This window comes from Adiantum capillus-veneris, chromosome 30, assembly GCF_014529385.1.
Source record: "Adiantum capillus-veneris isolate H3 chromosome 30, ASM1452938v2, whole genome shotgun sequence".
In the NCBI taxonomy this organism is placed as follows: domain Eukaryota; kingdom Viridiplantae; phylum Streptophyta; class Polypodiopsida; order Polypodiales; family Pteridaceae; genus Adiantum; species Adiantum capillus-veneris.
The window spans coordinates 61,166,570-61,175,751 of record NC_140960.1 but is presented as its reverse complement, the minus strand read 5'-3'; the positions used below and the strand labels follow the sequence as shown (position 1 = coordinate 61,175,751).

General features: G+C 42.6%; 1 protein-coding gene across 1 annotated transcript; it reads left to right on the top strand.

Moving 5' to 3' along the window:
• Positions 1 to 4,975: 4,975 nt before the first annotated feature.
• On the top strand, positions 4,976 to 6,665 carry LOC147418056 (uncharacterized). The gene has a single exon (XM_086507128.1). The coding sequence runs from the start codon at positions 5,118 to 5,120 to the stop codon at positions 5,709 to 5,711; it is 594 nt and encodes a 197-aa protein (XP_086363254.1). The 5' UTR covers positions 4,976 to 5,117; the 3' UTR covers positions 5,712 to 6,665.
• Positions 6,666 to 9,182: the final 2,517 nt, after the last annotated feature.

The following is a 9,182-nucleotide window of genomic DNA, read 5'->3' as shown; positions in this document are numbered from 1 at the left end:
TTTGTGTGTGTGTGTGTGTGTGTGTGTGTGTGTGTGTGTGTGTGTGAGAGAGAGAGAGAGAGAGAGAGAGAGAGAGAGAGAGAGAGAGAGAGAGGGAGGAGTAAATAGGGTTTGTGTGTGTGTGTGTGTGTGTGTGTGTGTGTGTGTGTGAGAGAGAGAGAGAGAGAGAGAGAGGGAGAGAGATGGAGAGGGGGAGGAGTAAATAGGGTTTGTGTGTGTGTGTGTGTGTGTGTGTGTGTGTGAGAGAGAGAGAGAGAGAGAGAGAGAGGGAGAGATGGAGAGGGGGAGGAGCAAGGGGGAAGGAGATGGCCCTGTTGTTGCAGGTGCAATGGGGGGTGAAAATTTAAGCAAGGTATGACCCAAAACATGGCATACCTTTCTTTGTTTCTTTTTTGAAACCTCCATTTATTACCGCATACATTATCATAAATATTGTCGCATATATTATCACGTTTTAATTTTTTAAAGCATTGGAAAAAGAATTTGATGTTGCAGTGGGCTAATTTTCCAACCTCCAATTGTTCTTTCTGTACAAAATTTATTTTATTTTTCTCTCTATCTTTCCCTGCTTTTTTTTTTCTTTAGTCCCCTCCCCCCCCCCCCCCCCCCCCCCCCCCCCCCTCTCCCCCCTTCTATACTACCTATTTATTTTTTAGAGCACTATTTTTTATTTTATTTTTAAATTTAGCTTATTGAAATTCATGTGTGTGCAGGAGACAATTGGAATGATCCAGGCCCTGCCAACCGCCTCTAATGCGAGCAATGGTTTAAGGATAAGCTCCCTTGCCCTTGAGCCAAGTGCAAAGGAGCAATCCCTTGCTTGAGGGGCATTGTCTTGGAGCATGTGGAGAACGAGGGGCTCTGGAACCCTTGAAAAAGCGCTTTGAGTAGATGGAAGCACCACCCCTTCCCCCCCTCGCTTGAGGATTCTCCCCATTGGTCCGTGTTCGATGGTGGTGCTCGTGCACGGGAAGGTCAAAGAGAACAACAAGAGCTACTAAGTGAATGCATGGCACATGGTGATTGTGGCACTAGCTCTACTTTGACAAGTCCTCCACACACGTCGGAGGGACACTTCGAGGTTGAGGAGGAGCACATGTTTGACATGGTAGATAAGTTTTTGACACATCAAGCCAACATGTGTTAGTAGGATCATAGACCTTGTACTAAACAGACACATGCAATGGAGAACAGGTTGCTAGCGAGTGCCCAAGCACCTTTTTATGATGGTGTCTAGTACTTGGTGCTCTGAGCAAAGTTGGAGGTCCTCAACTTATAGGCAAATTATTTGGTTGGAGCAATGCAAGTGTAGATGCACTTTCGGATAAGTTCTACTTATGTTTTTTTGATAATTCCACTCTCTTGTTGGTCCCCACTTTCATTTGTACTAATTTTTTGTTTTGTTGTAGTTTGATGGAAAACATGCTTCCTAAAGATTATCACCAAGTCAACGAGCGGGTTATATGTCACCGCATATGAGTATGAGCGCATCCATGCATGCGTATATCGCAATGAACATGCACATGCTACCTCATGCCTCATGTGCGGAGAAGCACGCTACAAGACCAATGCAAGGAGTGCCCACCTACTCCACAAGGTATTGAGGCATTTTTCACTTATCCCTTGGATTCATGACATGTTTAAAAGCAAGTCTACAGTGGAGCTTCTCACATGGCACGCCAACCCTCGCTCAAATGATGAATCGGTGTGTGTCCCTGTCCATTCACCTACATGGAAGCACATTGAGACATATTGGCTCGAGTTCGGGCTAGAGTCTCAACACTTGAGGCTTGGGTTGGCAAGTGACGGTGTCAATCCTTTGGCAACAAGTTTACATCATGGATCACTTGCGCCGTGGTGATCATCAACTACAATATCCCACCATAAGAGACTATCAAGAAGGGCAATATACTTCTCTCTTTGTTTGTTTTCGGAAAGTACAAAGTGAAAAATATTGATGTCTACCTCAAGCCCCTCATCGATGAGTTGGAGTTATGGAAGGGCATCCCCCTGTTTGTCGATGTTTCATTTCCAAAGGAGAGAGGCCATTGTGTGGGGTATCCTTATGTGGACCATAAACGACTATCTTGGCCTTGGAGAGATTATTTTCATTGTTCTCTCTCTCTCTTTACCATTTGAAATTTGAAGCGTTTCTTTGATGATATAATATGGGTGCAGGGTTGTCCACATCGGGTCACAATGCCTATCCTACATGTGGGCCATCATTGGTGACATAGTGGCCAGATGCCTTACACAAGGTAATCTCTCCAAACAACCATTTTTTCCTGCCCCAAAGTCACTGGAAATACAAGGAACCAACAAATTGGGAGACACCTCTAAAGCTTACAACGGCAGATTGGACAATCAGTGCAATTAAAGAAGTCCGATGCCAGCATTGCTAGTCCATTTCCTTATTGTAGGAAAATCAATATGAACCATAGACCACACGAAGTAGAGTATATAGAAATTGAGGGGTATCCTTATGTGGACCATACACGACTATCTTGGCCTTGGAGAGATTATTTTCATTCTTCTCTCTCTCTTTACCATTTGAAATTTGAAACGTTTCTCTGATGATATAATATGGGTGCAGGGTTGTCCACATCGGGTCACAATGCCTATCCTACATGTGGGCCATCATTGGTGACATAGCGGCCAGATGCCTTACACAAGGTAATCTCTTCAAACAACCATTTTTTCCTGCCCCAAAGTCATTGGAAATACAAGGAACCAACAAATTGGGAGACACCTCTAAAGCTTACAACGGCAGATTGGACAATCAGTGCAATTAAAGAAGTCCGATGCCAACATTGCTAGTCCATGTCCTTATTGTAGGCAAATCAATATGAACAATAGACCACACGAAGTAGAGTATATGGAAATTGATCTACAAATACGAGAGTCGGGACCAAAATTTGTGCGTGATGACATAAGTTATGTTTGTATCCAAACAAAGATTCAATCGTGTTGGTAGACACTCTAAACTCTACTCTCACAATAGATATTAGAAAACGCATACCAATGTTGTATCTTGGATTCTTCTAATTGCAAGATTTGCTTAACAATCGCAAGGCTATGAAGCTATTATGAGTTGTTTCCAAGGAGCTTCTCTCCTAAAGAAACCAAATACGCTTGTGCTTCAAATGGACGACACCTTTGCAACACATGTCCATGTGTAGGGCTAGGAAGCTCAATGCTATTTTAGACTCGTATAAAGCCAAGCGTTATTTTTTATGACGGTCACATATGTTTACATTTTATGGGTACGTGTTATCATGCAAGACATCTATCTGGGTTTATAATTAATGATGAAATTGCTAGGCACGTGTTGTTGAAAAAGATACACTTTCAATCTTCTTCAGGTTTGTGGCATGTTCAATATGGACAAGACATTGGAACCATATAAGGGGAGAATTCATGTGGGCTATCCGGAGGCAAAGGAATTGCTATATGTATGAGGAGGCTTACTAGGTCTCAAACCTGAGAATCTTCTTTGATGAAATTGTTTTGTAGATAGAAAAACTCTCCATTGCTGAGTGCAGAATCTACCGGAAGAAGCACAAGGTGCTGGACACTACGGGTGATTTTTTTCAGCGTGCTGGAGTTGATGAGGAGATGTGCTACATGAGAGACATCATGGAGGAAGAAATTCAGGAAGACTTGAACTTTCAGCTGGAAAACTGGCACTATGCCGAAACCCTACTTGTAAAAATCAGATGTGAGCTTGATGCTTTCAAGATCTAACCCCCTGATGTTTAAGCTAGCTACCAACTCTGTCCGCAATCTGTATGCTTCTTCCTTGAGCATGTCGATGTAACTTTTTGTCTCTTTCTATTAAAAATCTCTGCCTTAGATTGGTAAAAAAATATGGACAACACTCAACTTTCCACATATGATGGATGAGGATCAAGCACACTTTCGTATTGTGAGAAAAAATATACTGTCGGCATTCATTGCAAAAAGCAGGGTATATTTACAAAAGCACAAGTTTTTTTTGGAGAATTTTTTTTAGAATTTATTATGAAAAAAGAACAGTCACAAATGCCCATAAGGTAGGATGGCCTTCTTATTCATTCACGATAATCTGCCTACACTGTCCCTAGTCGTAGGTATTTTTAAGATGGCTCTACGACATCTTGCCATGTGTGCCGTGAACAGAGGGGAGAGAGCATTAGGCTTTATATGTATGCATATGTGCAGGGAGACGAAGATCACTGATAGGATGGGCACAAATATGTGTGTTTTGTGGGGGGGGGGGGGGGGGGGGGGGGGAGAGAGAGAGGCCTTTGTGGGTGTGAGAACAATTTTTTGACTAGGACATGACGCGACGGGTTAAATTTCGGGTGGCACTAATGAAAGTGGTTGATTTTTTAAATCTTGAAATGTGAAGGCTTGTGGCACACAGGCAGAAGCTTTATCTTCACCCAACCTCAAGGCATCCCCTCTCTCTCTCTCTCTCTCTTTCTCTCTCTCTCGCGCCACATGGCTGGAGGACATGTAATTTGCGTCTCAAACAGATGACTCGTGGAGGGATGACGCACCCATAAGCCTTGGATGTGTCACAGGTGGCACTCATATTGAAGCCCTAGATGGGTCACTCACAAAGCATGGAATGGGTCACAGTCCATTTTTGGAGGTGTTGGCTTTGCAAATTTTTCGGAGGCAGTAAGTAATAGGCTGAGGACGAATTGCGGGCGTCTGTGCAAAAATGGCATTACAGCTCAACACGTGGAGGTGCTGGATACCCTTAATTAGCCTTTCCCTAGCAACTAATATGATCTCTTCAATATAGGTGGAACTTTCCTGTAGGAACCACAGAGAGGGGTCGGGTCTTTTTATATATATGTAGGCCAATGAATAAGCTTCTCGTTGCAAGATGGGATGCAGGCGCATCCTTGACTTTATTTTATTTAACTCTGAGAGAGAGAGAGCGAGAGAGAGAGAGAGTACGTGCATACTAGTCTTTGGACTTGTGTTGAGGTTGAAGAGAGAGAGAGAGATGATGATTTGTCCCCAAGCAAAGTGGTCTATATGTAAGAGGAACGCACACTGCAAGGTATTCCTATCCTCTGTTTCTCTCCTCATGCTCCTCTCTCATCTAATTCCAAGGTCTAGCCATGTACATTGGAAGCCTGCTCCTACCAATCCTCACCTCTGCCTCCTCTTCTGATCAGCAGATTGCAGAGCTTCTCTCTGTGGAAGACCTTCTTGATAACCCATGGCATTATGATTGCGTGGGCAGCCCCAGATCGATAAGCTCTGATATAGCTCCCAAATCACTAGTCTCTCTCTCTAAGCGCCCTGTGCCGGCACCCTACAAACCCCCACTATCAGCGCTTGTCTTTAGTAAGCCATCAGCCAATCACCCACTAACACCTCCTTCTCTTTCTGAATCATCAGCCAATCGCCCACTATCACCGCTTTTTCTATCTAAGCAGGCCGCCTGCAACCGATCAGCGTCGTCAACTTCAAAACCTACTAACAGAATATTGATTACGCAGACAAGCTCTAATTACGTGAGCTTGGCAAGCTTCATCAATAACGGCCATGAATCCAGCTATAGAAGCTCGAGCTTGGCGAATTTAGATTTGTCGAGTAAGAGAAGCAGCAACACGATCCTATCCAAGTGTAGAGAGAGAGAATCAAAAGCCCACATCAGTGGCGATACCTCAAACAGTGGATCATACATCGCACGTGTGGCAGTTGATTAATCTGCAATAAACCGGATGCCACGAGCCGGTCTTTAATGGCCTGGAGCGGTAGGATCAACGGTGGGCAGAGAGATCCTCACTAACGGCCTTGAGGCCCCGGATGGCCTCGGGATGTTGGATCATCGCAGCAGCTGGGAGGGGTTTCCAGCGACGCGCTCTAGCTCAGGTGGTCAAGGCTGCGGCCTCGAAGGTGCTACGTCCGGGGATCGAAGGGCTCGTGTCACATGAGTGACATGGAGCCTTAATTATTTTGTAGGATCAAGTTTGATCAACGGCAGATTTCGTTGATCCCTTCACTTTGCCCGTGTGATATAGCGATTAGGACCACCTCCGGATTTGAACCCATGACCTCCTGGTGTACTCACCACATGCTTGCATGCTCATTGTATTCCTAGCCATTTCAGTAAACTATGCAGGCGCGTGACGGAAATTGTGTTGGGTTGTCAAACCCACGGCCACCATACAGCTTCATTGAAGATCCATGGTCTTTTAGGACCCTAAGGGGTTACATCAGCTACACCCAGTTTTCTCCAATATAATTGACTTCAAGGCTTGTATTGGTGAGGCCCCGTAGAAAAGTCAAGGAAGTAGATTTTATGTGAAGACGATTCAGGAAAGCTATCCACCTCATCTACTTCTTCTTGAAAGGTCAATGGAGTAAATTCTACATGAAGAGGAAAGCTGCTAGGATTTGAACTCACTCTTACCCAAGAAGTGTAGCTCAATTGGTGAGACCTTTGAGCTGTAACCCCAAGGTTGAGGGTTCGAGGCTCACAAGTTACGTTCTCTTGGGTGTATTCTCCTCTTCTATTGGGGGGGTGGTTTTCACGGTTGCCCCTCGAGGGTGGAATGTGCAGCAATGTACAATTGTAAATACATGATATGTATATAGTTTCTCCCTACTTCCTTCCCCGCGTTGATGGTAAAAACGGATTTGAACTCAATACCACCTTTGGCCAAGTAGAGAGTGCTAAAACTTTGTCCCTTTATTAGTCCAACTTTGTTGAACTTCTTTATGTATAGCCCTTGCTTTAATTAGTGAGCTAGAGTTTACACGTAGTCTTAGTTAGATTATTAAGCATAGGCAGGCATAGAAATACCTTGCTCTATCTCCAACTCTCTCAAGCCTATGGCCCTTTTATACTAGCTTACTTCCTTGATCAAAGCTAAGTTTGTAGTAATCCCTTATCATGATTTTTCATACAATCTTGAATGTTTCTAACTTATATTTGAAACTTGTCACTATTTTTCTCCTTTGTGTAGAAGCATAAGACGAAGTTTTGTTTACAACCTCTTCTTGCGACTATAATTTATCCTTATTGCAAAGATTTTTGTTTAATTAAGCTGCATGTTGACATTAATTGAAATAATTTCGAGGATAGGGAGCTACCATGATCATTTATGTCATGTTAAGCATAAGAGCATTTTTGTCATCCTCAAGCTCTAGATGCATCCACTTGTCACAAGGTTGTATATTCTCTCTCTCTCTCTCTCTCTCTCTCTCTCTCTCTCTCTCGTAAAGAGAGAGAAGGGGGGAGCTTCAACACCTGCATGCACATGCACACAATGCAAGTGGAGGCCAAAAGCAGCTACTTCTTCAATTCTCAAAATCTTGATGAGGTTTGTACATAATGTGTGAAATACAACATAATAAGAAACTACGCACAACAATCAATGTGAAATTTCTAGTCAGTGAGATAAGTAGCCATCACTCTTGGTAGTTAGACCAAGTCAATGGCGACAATCATCATACCCACTCCCTCGTGGTAGTGTGAAACTTAGATGAGAAGTCACCCAAGAATACCATGTACTGAGCCTGATACCTCAACACTCTCCATCAAGCAAAATTCCATCTCTTGTACTCCAAGGATATCTTAAAATGACCTCAGCTTCTCTTTTCCCAGGGTCTTCGTGAAGATTGCTATGAATTGCTCATTTGTCCCACGTTCCTACGGTTGATCGCTAGCCAAGACCATGTCTTTGTTGTAGGGGTATTGCATATCTCAATGTGCTTTGTCCTCACATGGAGCATTGGGTTCCATGTCAACTATATGTTGTTTAGCTTGTCACCTTAGATGAAAATCAGTTGTGCTACCCCTGCACTACCCCTATACTCAACCTATGTAATTGACAAAGCAATCAAGGGTTGCCTCTTTCTATTCCACGTGGTAGCAGTGCTCCCAAGTGAAAACACTAACTGGCTAGCAGACCGTCTATTTGAAACACTAACTTGCTAGCATACCATCTATCAAATAAACTATGAGCACAACCCATATCTCTATAACCATAGAGTTGGACCTCCTTTGCGATGGCCCCCATAAAAGAATACACAGTTCAATGTGGAATTCACATAGTGCAACATGCACTGCTTTGCATCCAAGTGTGGATTCTTGGGGCTGGGAAGCTACATAAACTGAATCTAAAGACTAACCATGTAAGTCTAGGCATGAGATTGTGAAGTAGATAAGACTACCCACAATCTTCGTGTGCAAAGTGATATTGTCTAGCACATCATGTGCATCCATATTAGCTTGAGGATTTTAATTTTGTCCCAAGGGTATATCAATAAGCTCACAATTAGCCATCCTATACTTTGAATACATATGCAACACATATTGCCTTTGTAATATCCATATTCCTCATCAATTTGTATAATCTCAATGCCCAATAAATAGTGCAGCTCTGTCATGTAAAAATATTATTTAAGAATCTCTTTACATTCTCAACTTCAGTCTCATGATTTCCACCAACAATCAAATCATCCACATTGATGTATATGATCACAATACCTAATTCATTATCCCACACACACAAGGAGTGATTTGCATCATCCATACGTGAACCATACTATCCAAATAGTCTATTATCCTCTCATGCCCATTGCCAAGTTGGTTTTTCTTTAGCCCATAAAGTGCTTTACTCAACTTACATATATACTAGGGATGTCTCACATCCTCATGTCCCTATACTACCTTATATGTACTTCTTCTTACAATTCATTATGCAAGAATGATTTTTTCACATCCATTTGATGTAAATGGATGTCTCACATCCTCATATCCCTATACTACCTTATATGTACTTCTTCTTACAATTCATTATGCAAGAATGATTTTTTCACATCCATTTGATGTAAATGCATCTTTTGTTGCAACCACTCCAACAATGGTATGCATAACTAGTTTAGCTACGTGACTGAATATTTCCTCCCAGAATCAATGCCATAAGTTTGTGCATAACACTTTGCTACCAATCGCGTTTTGTATCCACTCATTGATCTATATGCATAGTGTTTCCCCTTCTAAACCCCATTTGTATCCAATTACATTCTTTCCTTTTGAAGATAGAACCAAATTTGAGGAAGAGGGAAACCGCGATATGGTAGAGCTACAATGAGGATAATCCCCTCATTCACTCTATTATTCTACTGACCATAAAGAATTAAGTAGATTAGTTACAAATGGGTTAGTA

What these genes read in the sequence shown, in the direction of transcription:
- LOC147418056 (XM_086507128.1), top strand. Translation starts at nt 5,118, where the DNA reads ATGTACATTGGAAGCCTGCTCCTACCAATCCTCACCTCTGCCTCCTCT.